Source organism: Erythrolamprus reginae, chromosome 9, assembly GCF_031021105.1.
Source record: "Erythrolamprus reginae isolate rEryReg1 chromosome 9, rEryReg1.hap1, whole genome shotgun sequence".
Taxonomy (NCBI): domain Eukaryota; kingdom Metazoa; phylum Chordata; class Lepidosauria; order Squamata; family Dipsadidae; genus Erythrolamprus; species Erythrolamprus reginae.
In genome coordinates, this window is record NC_091958.1 from 23,503,376 (window position 1) to 23,518,227 (window position 14,852).

The 14,852-nt window shown below is 42.1% G+C and overlaps 1 protein-coding gene across 4 annotated transcripts in view; it reads right to left on the reverse strand.

Moving 5' to 3' along the window:
* Positions 1–14,852, reverse strand: part of PRMT7 (protein arginine methyltransferase 7) — a 51,484-nt gene that overhangs the window by 15,164 nt on the left and 21,468 nt on the right. For all 4 annotated transcript variants that reach the window (XM_070760474.1, XM_070760471.1, XM_070760473.1 and 1 more), the window contains exons 10-16: positions 13,461–13,599; positions 12,291–12,374; positions 10,391–10,438; positions 8,166–8,255; positions 7,424–7,585; positions 6,210–6,284; positions 2,369–2,529 (exon numbers count right to left, since the gene is read on the reverse strand). In XM_070760474.1, coding sequence (XP_070616575.1) covers positions 2,369–2,529; positions 6,210–6,284; positions 7,424–7,585; positions 8,166–8,255; positions 10,391–10,438; positions 12,291–12,374; positions 13,461–13,599 — 759 coding nt within the window. The remainder of the gene's footprint in view (positions 1–2,368; positions 2,530–6,209; positions 6,285–7,423; positions 7,586–8,165; positions 8,256–10,390; positions 10,439–12,290; positions 12,375–13,460; positions 13,600–14,852) is intronic.

Below are 14,852 nucleotides of genomic sequence, written 5' to 3' on the forward strand. Positions count from 1 at the left end.
ACTAAACCCAACAATGCATGGCTGAGAGAACTAGGGATGTCTAGCCTATTAAACAGAAGGATTGGGGTGACATGATAACTGTCTTCCAGTATTTGAGCAGCTGTCACAGAGAAGAGGGAGTCGATCTATTCTCCAAAGCATCTGAGGACAGAACAAGAAGTAACAGATAGAAGATTATCAAAGATAATCTTACCTACCAAGAGCTAAGGATAAACTTCCTGACATTGAGAACAAATAGCCTGTGGAACTACCTCTGGAAGTTGTGGGTGCTTCGTCACCGGAAGTGTTCGAGAGCAGACTGGACAATCATTTGTCTGGAACAGTATAAGGTTTCCTGCTTGGGGGTGGACTAGAAGATCTCCCAGGTCCCTTCCAACGGTTAAGGTTACTGTAATCAATGACAGGAGATATGCTAGGCAACTGAACCACTTCCAAATGACCTGCCTTCATAGAATTCTGAGGATCCAGTGGCAGGATAAGGTGCCTGACACAGAGGTCTTCTCCAGAGGAGGCCTGCCACCAATTCCCACCCTGCTGATGAAAGCCGAGACACGCTCGGCAGGCCATGTGGCTAGGATGCCAGACCATCGCATCCCTAAACAGCTCCTCTATAGCAGTGTTTCTCAACTTGGGCCACTTGGAGATATCTGGACTTCAACTCCCAGAATTCCCCAGCCAGCATTCGCTGGCTGGGGAATTCTGGGAGTTGAAGTCCAAATATCTTCAAGTGGCCAAAGTTGGGAAACACTGCTCTATAGTAAGCTGTCTTAAGGAAAGTGATCAAATGGGGACAAAGGAAGCATTACAAAGACACAATGAAAGCCTCCTTCAAGACCCTCAATATCAATACTACCTCTCCTGGGAAACCCTGGCACAAGATGGACCAGCATGGCACATGCTGATCCATCGAGGCTGCCAGACATCTGAGGCCAGAAGAACATTCATAGAAGAAGAGAAGCGAGCACTCTGCAAAGCCAGAGCTGCTAATGCTGCAGCAGTGGTGCCCACACATGTCTCCCAAACAGGAGGGAAATGTTTTTAATAGGAAAGTGAACACAAGAACAAGGGGACACAATCTGAAGTTAGTTGGGGGAAAGATCAAAAGCAACATGAGAAAATATTATTTTACTGAAAGAGTAGTAGATCCTTGGAACAAACTTCCAGCAGACGTGGTTGGTAAATCCACAGGAACTGAATTTAAGCATGCCTGGGATAAACATATATCCATCCTAAGATAATACAGGAAATAGTATAAGGGCAGATTAGATGGACCATGAGGTCTTTTTCTGCCATCAATGTTCTATGTTACAGGTCACGGTCCTTTTCGAGCATGATGCACAAACATCATCATCAATCAATGACAGATACAAGGAACCAACAGCTAATCGAAGAAAGGGGTAAACTTGGAATACAACGTAAGAGCAAGGTTTCCTGAACTGTGAAAATCCCAGCTGGCTTGACTCCAACTCCCAGAATTCTCAGCAAAGGCCACCGTGAGTGGAGTTGAAGTCCACATAAGTGAAGTCTTGGAGCATCCTGTAAAATTGAGGCATTCCCCCCTCCCCTGGGCCTATACAATTTATGTTAGGTATGTCTGTGTGTATGTCTGGTTTAATAATGGGGTTTTTAAATTTTTTAAATTTATTAGATTTGTTGTGAATTGTTTTATTATATGTTGTGAGCAGCCCTGAGTCTATGGAGAGGGGTGGCATACAAATCTAATAAATAAATAAATATTAAATACAGTGATCCCTCTATTATCACGAGGGTTCCGTTCCAAGACCCCTCGCGATAATCGATTTTTCGCGATGTAGGGTTGCGGAAGTAAAAACACCATCTGCGCATGCGCAACCTTTTTTTCTATGGCCACGCATGTGGAGATGGTGGAGTTTGCGTTCCCCGCCGCCCACGCAAAGGGGAAACCCCAATTCGGCTCCTCGCTGCTGCTGCGCTACCGAGCAGATCAGCTGCTGGGCGGCCGAAGGAACCTTCGGCCACCCAGCAGCTGATCTGCTCGGTGCAGCAGCAGCCAGCAGACGAAGATCGGGGTTTCCCAGCCGCCCACACAAAGGGGAAACCCCGGCTCCTCGCTGATGCCCCTGCTCGCCCGCCCGCCGCCCGCCAGCAAGAGGGGGAGAGATAGAGAAAGAGAGAGAAGGAAAGAAAGAGATGAGAGAGGGAGGAAGAGAGTGTGAGAGAGGAAGAAGCAAGATAGAGAAAGAGAGAGAGAAAGAAAGATGAGAAAGGAAGGAAGAGAGTGACGTCATCGGGTGGGAAAAATCGCGATATAGCGTTTCGCGAAGATCGAGATCGCGAAAATCGAGGGATCACTGTATTGCAGTTTAGCCCCCGCCCCCAGGATACTGACCGTGACAGGTTTATGATGCCTTCTTCCAAGAGTAGATGTTCTGGTATAACTTGTTGGAAGTCAAACGTCAGAACCGTGATAGGATCTGAAGTGGGTCTACATGGGTATTCCCAGAGCGGGTGGGGTTCGGCTTCTCTCGATTCTCGGAAATCTAAGGAATTCTAAAGGACGTGGCAAGAAAAATTGGGTCAGTGATGCAGAATTTAGAAAAAAGCACTTCTTTGAAATTCCAAAGTATTGAAGGAGAACTGATGCTATGATGAATGATTAATGATTCAAGACTGTGAAACATTTTGCATAAAACAGAAAGAATGAGAATAGCTTTAATGCAGGAGCGGAGTGTGTGTTGTGGTTGTTTGTTTTGGATTCTGAAATTTATGGATTGGTTTCTGTAAACCCCAATTCACTCTTAAGCAGCCATGAAGGGAACCATTCTAGATCCAGTTTGGACAATTTGAAACTTCAGGTGACCTGACCATCCTTGTTGAATGTTCTGCTACTTTGCAATCATTTTGAAAGGACAGCACATAAAACAACAGGAACATCAGACTTAAAATGTAGATCTAACAATTAAAAATGGTCCTTCCCGATTTTTAAAATATACGCAAAATATCAACCCGATTCAAAAGCATAAAAACTACTGTATTTATACATTTAGTTTCCATCTCTCTTGCATCGGTCCTGATTCAGGATCAGAATTTCCCAACTATGGCAACTTCAAGACACTATTAGAATGGCCTATTAAATTAACTATGCGAAATCTAGGGGTTGAAATCCACAGATTTTGAAATTTTCATGGTTGAGAAACCCAGTACTATAGTAATTCGTGAGATGTCTGTATGAATACAAAAACAAGAGCCTCTTTCTGGGTTGATCTAAAAAGGCTAAGCCGCTTTTATTGGTTACTACATGGACAGGAGACCACTAAGAGATCCCACAGCTCTAGGCTGAACAGGAAATTCAAAGAACATGGCAAGAAATAGATATGCCAAAGCTTTTTTTGAAAGTGCATCACAAAGTCAGGGGGATTTGACCTTAATTCAAATGAGATGGGTCTTTTACTACTGTTGTTTTGTAACAACTGGCATTCAACTACAAGGTTGACACGCCAAACACCTCTTCCTGCTCGCAGCTTGACAAAGAAGCAAAGGAGGGGGAAGGGGTATAGATTTGTTATATTGTATTATTGTTGTTGTGAGCCGCCCCGAGTCTGTGGAGAGGGGTGGCATACAAATCTAATATATTATTATTATTATTATTATTATTATTATTCATTATTATTCATTATTATTATTATTGGAATGGGTAGAAAGATGGAGGGGGGAAAGAGAAGGGATTTACATGAGCTGCTTGCAGCTTGTTCAACCCCAAGGTCAAGAGCTGAAGACTTTCCAAAGGTGCAGACTGTTTTCCCAAAATAAAATGCTTAGCCTGGATTGGTGGACAATGGGTGGCCCAGGGAAAGGAAAAAGAAGTTTTGTGATACTGTGCTTCACACCAAATCTTCAGAACTGGTTTTGCTTCTTCTGTCAATAAAACTTTGCTCTTGGTAATACAAATGTCCCAGGTGTTTCTTGTCCTAAGGGCAGGATAATAAGCAATGGGTGGAAACTATCAAGGAGCGAAGCAACTTAGAACTAAGGAGAAATTTCCTGACAGAACAATTAATCAGTGGAACAGCTTGCCTCCAGAAGTTATAAATGCTCCAACACTGGAAGTTTTTAAGAAGATTTTGGACAATCATTTGTCTGAAGTGTTATAGGGTTTCCTGCCTAAGCAGGATGTTGGACTAGAAGACCTCCAAGGTCTGTTCTCTTCTCTTCTCTATTCTATTATTATTATATTCTTTCTATTACCTATTCTATTCTATTATTATATTCTTTCTGTTTTCTCTTTTTTTTGTTTTCTATTTTTTTATTATTGTTGTGATTCTGTCCGAGGCCCCTCAGGGAACGGCTGATCTTTTGTCGGTTTCCTGCTCAGAGGGGGAGGATGAGGAACAGGAGGTGCAGGCAGACGAGGAGGAGGAATCTCAGGCTGAGGAAGAGGGGGAACAGCCAGAGGCCCCCGAGAGGGAGCTCTCCCCAGCAAGCAGCCTGGATTCCTTAGAGGAAAATGCACAAGCAATAATCGATCTGCGACAGAGAAGAGCAACACAAAGAAGGGACCAATTAGCTAGGTACTTTCAGCACTAAAGAGGCAACAGCTGGGTTTGGGTGTGGTGCTCTCTGGAAAGGCTAAAAGGCAGACCCACCCTTCCTGGCTTATGGAGTCCTGGGACCTGGCTGTGCTCTTTGGCGTCTTGGAATTCTGGTTTGTGACTTTGAATACTGAAACCTTGGGGGAAAAAGGTGGGGGGTCTTATTCTCTACAGTGGTAGGTGTGCCAGCAAGAAGGCTGCTGTATTGTCTGGACATCAGGACTCTGCTGTAAAGTCTCATAACCTGCCTGTGGGGAAGAACAGCTTTTTCTCGGTGTTTATTTTTCAAGCTATAAAGTACTTTTGCTTTTACCAGCGTGTCTGGCTGTTTTTTCCAGTTGGTGTTGAGGTCTGGGGGTACCCAGACAGAACAATTATATTCAAATATTTCTATTCTATTATTATTCTATTCTTTCTGTTTTCTATTCTATTCTTTCTATTCTATTCTAATATATTCTAATCTAATTCTATTCTTTCTGTTCTCTATTCTATTTCCTGCTCTATTCTCTTCTTTCTGTTCTCTATTTTATTCTATTCTATTCTATTCTATTCTTGCTGTGAATGCCAGCAGGACAGATTGACGTTACCTGCTCCCCCTCTCAAGCCAGGAAGACAAAAATAACCCATCCCAGCTGGGTTCACACATTGCGTCAGACCTCAGGGATCATGTGGTTTGTTTAATTTTGGTTGAATGCAACCTTAACAGAAATGCACGTCTCAGGTTTGACCTAATATGAAACCCAAGTGAACCTGTGGAATATGCACTGGTCCAAAGCAGACGCATTACGAGAAAACCCGGAAAGGATCTGTCTTCATTAATTGGGGAAGGGCTCCGTGTTTGTGCCCTTTTCACAGCAGATTTTGCTCCAGCCTCACAGCTGCTAATGTGACTCATTAAAGCCATCATCCCAGACATTTCTAAGTAGTACTTTCCAATAACCACACATTTTTGCAATTAAGTTAATTGGCCCTATGCTCTCCAACAATGAGGGTTGAAAACTTGCAAACCCCTTATTATCATGAAAAGGAGGTGGCACAAAGGTCCTTGTGGGAGTAACTCAGTATTTTAAGCAACATCGCTGAACTTTCGCTTCTTGGCTTAAGAGTTTTGGCTGAGGCAAAGACTTCGATTACCACGGCTGCTTTGCATTGTTTGCTTGGGATTGTTATACAATTGCCCCACTGCAGAGTTTTGTAATTATTTTTAATAGATTAGTACTATTTTTAAAGGCATGGAAGTGTTTCTGTTCTTACATTAATAAACTTTTTATTGTTGAGACGCTGGAAAAGTGCAAAGAAGAGAAACAAAGATGATTTACAAGAGATAATGAGTATGTCCCGAAGATAAAGATTGATTTGGAAGAAAATTAAAAATTAAAGGTGGTATTACCTATAGGAGGCAGCATTAGAAGACTTGGCCAATAAAGAATTCTATTCTATTCTAATTTTTCTCTTCTCCCCCCCTCCTTTTCCTTGCACTTTTTATCTATTCTCTTTTTAAAATTAAGTTTATATTAGATTTTATTATTGTAATCAAAATTCATCCTAGAGGCTTATACCATGGATTCTATTTAAAATACATGTATTTAATGGTTTATGCCACAAGATAATTTATTTGGCCTTTCACTCGATGAAACTCACCTTTATCATGTCATCCATAATGCGCATATCAAAACCTTCACAGGTACCACAAGGGCTTCGGATTCGCCACAAGTCCTGGTGGAGGAAGAAACAAGTAGCCTTTCTCAGCATTGAAAATTCTATTAAAATACAAGAATTAGCTCACAGTATTAGACGTCTGCAGTGTCAAATTATATATGAGAAACTTTATATTTGGCAGAGGTTCTTGGCCATAGTGTAGCTAGTTATATAAATGAGGAACAGAATAGGTTTGCATAAATACACTCAAAGATTTCTAAAATTATACAACATGTAAATAGAGTGAAAAAGACTGTGATGAAATGACTTCAGATAAGGCAATTTATTTAGGGAAAACTTCTAGTAATCTAGGGAAGGAGGGAGGGAGGGAGGGAGGGAGGGAAGGAAGGAATCATTTGGACAAAATACAAAAGTGAACTGTATGGAAGAATGCAGATGTGGTCTGGGAAAATGGAGAAGGGATGACTCCACTGTTAAGAGTTTCAAAAAATAATCATTCAACTCTCCTTAGCAATTAAAATTTGGGCTTCAATTTTAGTTGTAAGTCAAGGTCTCCCTTTAACTTTATTGTAGACAGACAGACAGACAGACAGACAGACAGAAAGAAAGAAAGAAAAAAGAAACCTTATTTTTCAGAGTAAAAAATGCACCGTAGTCTTAGTTTGGGGGGAGGAAAATGGGGGGGGGGAATCTGCCTACCAGTATTCATCTGGCTAGAGTCCTTATTCTGGTCACCTTCAGCACATTGTTTTATCCCCTGGTTAGGGCTGAAAAAAATCTTCTTCAGAGGGAATAGCAATGAAAAGAAGCCTGCAAAGACTTAGGGATGGAAACAAAAGTATTTGCTGTAGCAATGAAAAAATCATGCAAGCCTGGAGGATCATTAGCACTTAGTTAGGGCTGGGGAAAAAGACTTTGAAAAGCTACATTTGGCATATAAAATGCACCCAAATTTTTAGCCTCTTTTAAAGGTGCATCTTATACTCCAAAAAATACGCTACATAGATGGATAGATGATAGAGACAGAACATAGAAGTCCATAGATATTAATTTGACCAATAACCCTCTGCTGGGGTCATAGGACAGTCTAGGGGCTTAGCAAAAGCTTAAGCTGGAGGTATAAAATGCATTGCTCAGACAAAAGAAGTTTGAAACCAAACCAATTACTGGAAATCAAAAAGACAACACCTCCTTACCTTGAATTCCACAGTAATCAGGTGGAGAGAAGCTGATTGGGGAAAGACAGTCACATCACTGGTGAGATGACTCTCCAATGCTGTCCGGGCGTACCAGAAAAATAGATTATGCCACGGCAGCAAGCTCGTAGAGAAAAAAGGCTCAGCAATTAAAAGGGATATCTCAAGGAAAGAGAAAGGGGGGAAAAGGACATGAATATTTGAACCAGGCCTATGTGGGTAGAAAAACCCAGAAAAAACTCAATTTTCATCATCAATCCCAGCAATCTTTCAAGGTGTAAGTTAACTATTACTAGGTCAAGCTCTTCCTACCCTGCAAAGCAGCACAATTTTAAATATCCTCCTTGTGGCTAAAAAGGGGAATTGTGGCTCATTCATTCATTCATTCATTCATTCATTCATTCATTCATTCATTCATTCATTCATTCATTCATTGTCTTGAATGGAACTATGGCCCCTTCAATCATTTCTTACAGAATGAAGAAATGATCTCCAGGAAGGAAAAGCCATTGGAGACAGAGATTTTAACCAATTCTCCCAGAAAGCCCCTTTGGCTCACATTTTCCAAGTCTGGGAAACCCAAATTTAGGAAAACCCCTAAATTGCTTGGCAAGGCTGGCTGAAGATCTAAAGGATCCCTTCCCACCCTGGTTCCCCTTCACAACCCTGGCTTCAGGAGGAGGGAAAGCACACCAGCAGCACCCCTGTTGCACAACTGGAATTGCCTGCTTAGATATCTTACCTTTCTGCCTTCAAAATCAGAGGGTGTTAACAATTCCGTGGGTTTCTCTAGAATTGTGATTTTATCTTCCAAATGGTTGGCCGTAAAAATCTTTAGAAGAAGGGAAGAAAAACAAAAGTAAAACTGTTAATGATCTTGTGAATATTATTTTTTTAAAAAAAGAAACTGTTGCGGCAGGAAAAGCATTTACGGTAAATAGTGACACTTCTCAAATTTTGATACCACCCGTGTCACTCAGTTTTTGATTTTTTATAAAATATACATACCTACTATAAAATATACATAGATTTTATGTTTATATAATTGATGAAGACAAAACAGGACTGAACATCCTTTGTTCTTGTAAATCAGCAGGAGCAAATAATCATTCCCCTGGGAGAACTCTATTGCCCGGAATGCTATTTCCAATGAAGCATGTTGAATTTTCCAGGTGAGCTCAGGTGATTTTATTCTTTGAATTATTAAAGGTAGTTCTTGATTTAGAGAGCCATTTGTTTAGCAGCCATCTGAAGTTACAAAGACACTGGTGCTCAAATTTATAGCCTTCCCAACACTACAAACACAGGATCAAAATTCAGTATCTGGCATGTATTTACGAGAGCCGCAATGTCCTGGGGGTCAAGGGATCGCCACTGGTGGCCTTCCTAACCAGAGTCTGACAAAGTCAATGGGGAATCAGAATTAGAATGGAGATGGAAGGGACCTTGGAGGTCTTCTAGTCCAACCCCTTGCTCAATACCATTTCAGGTAAATGGCAGCCCAGTCTTTTCCTAAAAACCGCCAGTGATGAAGGGCCTACAATTTCTGTTCCACTGGTTAATTGTTCCCACTCTTAGGAAGTTTCTCCTATGTTCTAGGTTGCTTCTCTCCTTGATTAGTTTCCATCAGTTGTTTCTTTGTCCTATCCTCTGGTGCTTTGGAAAATAAGTTGACCCTCTCTTCTATATGGCAGATCCTCAAATACTGGAATACTGCTATCATGTCCCCCTTAGTCCTCCTTTTCTCTATAGACAAATCCTGCAACCGTTCTTCATATGTTTTAGTTTTTAGGCCTTTGATCATCCTAGCTAAACAACAGTTTGATTCACTTGATCAGTGCAATGATCTGCTTAACAACCATGTCCAAAAAGGTCGTCAAACCTGATGCAACTCACTTAACAATCGCCTTGCTTGGCAATGGAAAATCTGGTCTCAGCTGAGGTCAAAAGTAGAAAACTGCCGGTATTTATTATTTTTGGATCTGACCGTCCAGACTGACTTGTTCACCTATATTCTGCTTGGATCACAGCTTGACAAAGAATGGTGTGTGTGTGTGTGTGTGTGTGTGCATTGGAATGCAAAGCTCACATCATCACTGGATCCCATGAGACATTGTTGAATGACCAAGAAGAATCTGAATTTTATATTATTTGGAATAAAGTTTATAAGTGGATTGATAAAAAGAAAAACAAAAATTATACAATATGAGAAATGTGTGAATATACTAAAATGATTTTATATTTTTTATTTTTTATTACCTTAACTTTTATATTATTAAAACATTTGAACAATATTCTTCTTTTCATTTAGATTTAATATGTTGATTTAATGAATTATGAATATATTCCTTTCCTGTATCAAAAATGAATCTTCAAAGATGAGGGGCAAATGTAACCCCTATTGTGTGTTAAATGTTTGTAAGTCTATGTGTGAATTTTAAGAAAAATTAATAAAGTTTTTATAAAAAAAAAAAAGAGAGACATTGTGCTCCCGACCGCTCAAGGACATCCAGAGCAGATGCCGGTTCAGTAGGATAACAGATTAGGCAAGTAGCTCAATTTTCTTAAAATGGTATAAAAGTTCAGTTCTAGATAATGATTAAAGCTATTAAAGCATTTATGAGTAAAAACATATTATTTAATTATTTACTATTTTAAAAACAATTGAGGATTATACTAAAATACTAGAGAAGAAAGGACAATAAAAAAAACTATTAAGTATTCAATAAATAGTGCATAAACTTACTACCCCCACTGTGTCCCTCCCGGCCCCCCTGTGGGGGCAGAAGCCCGTTACTGCTATAAGGCTAATGTTTCATGACCAGGCCATGGTGGGAAAATAATGAGTCCATGGGAGATCAAGTTTACCTAAGAGAGAAGAGTATACTGAAGACACAGTGACTTTGAAAAACTCTGTTTGTGACGTCTTGACAACCGCCCCCCCCCCCACACACACACATTACTTACTTTCTGCATGAGTGAGCGAGAAAGCGAAGAGCACTCCAGTGTAAACACCTAAAAGAAGAAGATTGTGAGGTTGGTTTCATTATTCTAAACCAGTTCAGAAGACCTGGGATAGGATTACAGTACTTTGCCCAGCAAGCTAACTAGGGAATTCTGAGAGTTGAAGTCTACACAAAGCTGCCAAGTTTGTAAAACACCAGGTGACAGCAAATGAATTGTATTGCGACAGAAATGGTTTATTCCCTTCTACGTTATGGTGGAGCCACTCTGATACTCTTCCTAGCGGTTTCCCGTGTTCCGCCCGTTTTTTCACTGGTTGCAAAGGAGCTTCCAGCTGGCTGTGCATAGAACAGTGCCCTCAACTGTTCTCAGGTTGGGAAGCAAAACATGACACAAAGTCACAGCTCCGCCGAGAACATCTTTCAGGACATTCTGAGTCTTGCGTAGAGCAAGCGGCTGTTTGTGGGCTGGGACACATTTTCCAAGACTGCCATGTCCTCTGAGAAACCTCACAAAGAACACCAGCTGTGAGCTCAGCCCGTTCAAGGCACAAGCATCTGCTTCACAGGAGCTGATTAATTAAACCAATAAGACTGTGTCACCGCATTCAGACTGGGAATGTTCTGAGAGATGCTCTCTGGATAGCTCTGACTTTGTGTCACGGTTGGCATGCACGCACGCACACACATGTGTAAAGAATATGAATATAAATGCATGTGTGGGTGTATCCCTCTCTCTATATATATGTGTGTGTATATGTCTGTACATGTATACATCAAAACACACTCATACATACACACACACACACACATACATATATTCAAATTTGTAAAGAACTGATAAAGAAATAGAGGGAGACCAGGATAGATCTATTTCAAGCTTTTTAGCTCTCGTCAGCCAGCCATACCCTCATTGGATTCAAACCTGGGTTAATGCTTCTAATCATTAGGCCACAGGTTCTACTCATTTTTATCAGTTGAGCCAGGGGAAATTTAAATGCTTTTCTGTCAAATCATATATATAATGTTTTTTTCATCGAATCACCCTGGTATACCCAAATATGCATGCTCCTCCCATATTTGGGTATATCAGGGTGATTGTACAAAGCTGAGAGGAGGTGAGCCTGTGGTCTAGAGGTTAAAGCTGCTGCCTTACAAGGCAGACTCTGCAGGTTCAAAAGCGACAGCAATCGCGATCTCCGGAACATTTAAAATTTAGTTAGTAGAGGACCAACAAAAGCTAAGTAATTTTAGTAGTTTTAAATAAATTTTAAACATTGGGGAGATCAGGATGGCTGTTGCCTCTTCATGTATGTATGTATGTATGTATGTATGTATGTACGTATATATAATATATATACTGTATATATCTCCCTACTTACATCCATCCATCTTCTATCTATCTATCTATCTATCTATCTATCTATCTATCTATCTATCATCATCTATCTTCTGTCTTCTATCTATCTATCTACCCACCCCCATTCTCACCTATATCTATGTCTATATCCCTTCATCTATATCTAAGTGTGAAAAACAGTCATCTCACTTTTTTCAGTGCCATTTAACATCAAACAGTGAGCAGTGGTGGGATTCAAAATTTTTGCTACCGGCTTGGTGGCCTTGGTGGGTGTGGCAGGGGAAGGTTACTTTAAAATCCTAATTTCCTCACAATCAAGCTGGGACTCAAAAGTCAGAGAATAGTTGGGAGCGGAGCCAGTCAGAGGTGGTATTTCCCAGTTCTCCCAACTCCTCAAAATGTATGCTACCAGTTCTCCAGAATTGGTCAGAACCTGCTAAATCCCACCTCTGGAACAGCCACTAAATGAAGTGTTGTAAGTCAAGGACTATCTGTATACTGTACTGATACTGTAAAAAGACAATTGAACAGGACAACTTTGTACCTTTTCTGCTCCAAGGTGATGAGCTAAGACCGGGAGAAGGCTACCGTCGCTTATGCTCAAGCAGATGCTGTTCGGCTTAAGAACCTTCCAAGAAAACAGGAACATTTTAGTGGTTTCAACACAAGGAAAAGACTGCAGCATTGATTTGTAAGACTACAGGTGGCTCTTATCTGATGGCCACCTAAAACTCTCATCAATCAAGCAGCACTTAAGGTATTTCAAGGAAACAAACGGATGCATTACTTACAGTAAGCAGGCAACTACCTACAAGAGAAATCCATACACAGTATCTTGGGAGCCGATTTTAGAAAAAATCTAGTTCTATTTCTGGGGAATCCTACTATGAGACCATTAAATTCTTATGTCAGTGAATATATTTTTGTTCAAATGGTGCTTGACAAATTAGGATCATTTTTTACTGATTAGAATTTCAAACTTTTGCAAGTTTGAAACATTTTGTCCTAAAAATATGAGATCTGCTTTTTTTATATACCTGCGTGAATAATAGCTTATTATCCTAGCAAGGTAATTTGCGAAATCACAATAAATACGACTGAATAGCAGGACTATGAAGTTGCATTAATGAGTCACCATATTTCAGACCTTAGAAATTCAGAAATAATGTAGCCTCAGGAATATCTGAGTAAGCTTTACTTAAATTACTCAGAGGTTAGGGAGTGCAGAACTACTAAAGAGAAGACAAGTTGGATTACAGTTCCCTAGTTAAAAGAAATTGTACAGAATTAGCATTACAGAATTCAATCACAGAATTTAATCTAGCTTGTCAACATTATATGTTACTGTTTTGGTTCAGACTAAACTCAACAATCATATTTAAGTACATATTTAATAAGGTTAGTGATCTGCAAAACTCTAACTGTTGTAATAAGCATGCAGATCCACAACCTTTGAATTCTTAATTTTTATTTTACTGTATGTCAAAGGCTTTTAGCATCTTCATATCAGCTGATGATTCGGAAGACCGCAATCTTAACATGTTTGAAAGATGTCATCTTGGGAAACAATGCTTTGCAGAGACCCAGAAAAACAAATTACTGGTCTTGTTCGCAACAGAAGACTAAATAGTTAGACAGGAATCATTTCCCTAGTGAACAAAGCAACACAGACATCAAGGCAGGAAGTCTTCACAGGTGATTTCGTAAGTCTTACCTTCTTCAGAGCTTGAAAATAGCACAATGTGCGGTCCCAGTCATTGAGTTCTCCAAACCGTGGCCGGTTCCATAACAGGTGGGCCTGACAAACGCACATTGGCCTCTCGGTGGATTCCGGAATCTTTGATTCTTCATTTCTAAAATCACAGGATTGACTACTATTAGCAAAATGGCCCCTACATCTCAAATTAGCTCTTCCTTCAGCCAAAATTATGGAACAAAGGGATGTTTACAGGACGCTCGGAATACAGCGTTTCCCAACTGGTGTGCCGCGGCACACTAGTGTGCCGCGAGACACGGCTGAGTGTCGTCCTGTGGATGGTCTTGGGCTTCACAGTCGCTTCCTGGTTCCCTCTTCTCCCACCGCCTGTGTCTCCCGCCGTCGCCTCCCACCAAGCTGGCGGCCGTTGCCGTGGGTTCCTCGAGTGAGCTGCCGCTTCCCTCCGGCCAGCCAAGCCACGCTGCCGTAGAAAGCACAGAGGTTATTGCCATCGCTTCTGCCTCCACTCAGGGAGCCACCGTGGTCACCGCGCCTTTTCCTCTCGCTCAGCTCAACCACGATGGCTCCCTGAGTGGAGGCAGAGGCGGGTGGCAATAACTTCTGCACTTTCTACGGCAGCGTGGCTGGGCTGCTGGAAGGAAGCGGCAGCTCCGGCCCGAGGAATGAGGCGCTGCCGGTAGACACAGGCGGTGGGAGGAGAGGGAACCAGGAAGCAACCGTAAAGCCCAAGACCAGCCACAGGACGACCTTCAGCCAGGGGCGCCGGGACTGCACGTAGCCATGGTGGGAGTAGCGTGAGAAAGAGAGGATTCCATCCCACGAGGAGACACCCACCGAGCTGCAGGTCCCGCTGCCGTCGCCTTCTTTCCCTCCGCCTCTTTCTCCTCATGCAGCCTGAGCCCGCCTTTGCGAGTCCGCCCTGGCTTTCGCTTCGCCCCATGATTTCCCTGCAATTTCATCCAGGCCACCTCTTGCCTCCTTTTGAATTGCGGGAAAATCTGCAGGCGAAGCAAAAGCCAGGGCAGGAGAGAAGCGTGGGGGTGGGGAAGGAGGAGAGCCCCTCAGCGCTTCCCCTCCACCAAGCTGCCTGCTTGTCCTCGCGCCTCGTTGCTACCTCCTGCCTTTTTCCAGGGGCCTTTGGAAGGTACCCAGGGAAGGGGGGGGATTGGGGGTGGCTGCAGCGGCTTCTCGTCCTCCTCATCCGGCTGCTAACGCCCGCCCGGCCCCTCTTGCAGTCCCTTCACCGAGCGCTTTTGTCCCAGGCTGTCAGCGAAAGGGCTACAGGACAGGCGGGGCAGGTGTTCTTCTCACAGCTGAGGCAGGATTTGGAATGTTGGGTGTGTGTGCGTGCGGGCTCCGCATCCCCCTGCCACCCGGAACTTTTAAAAT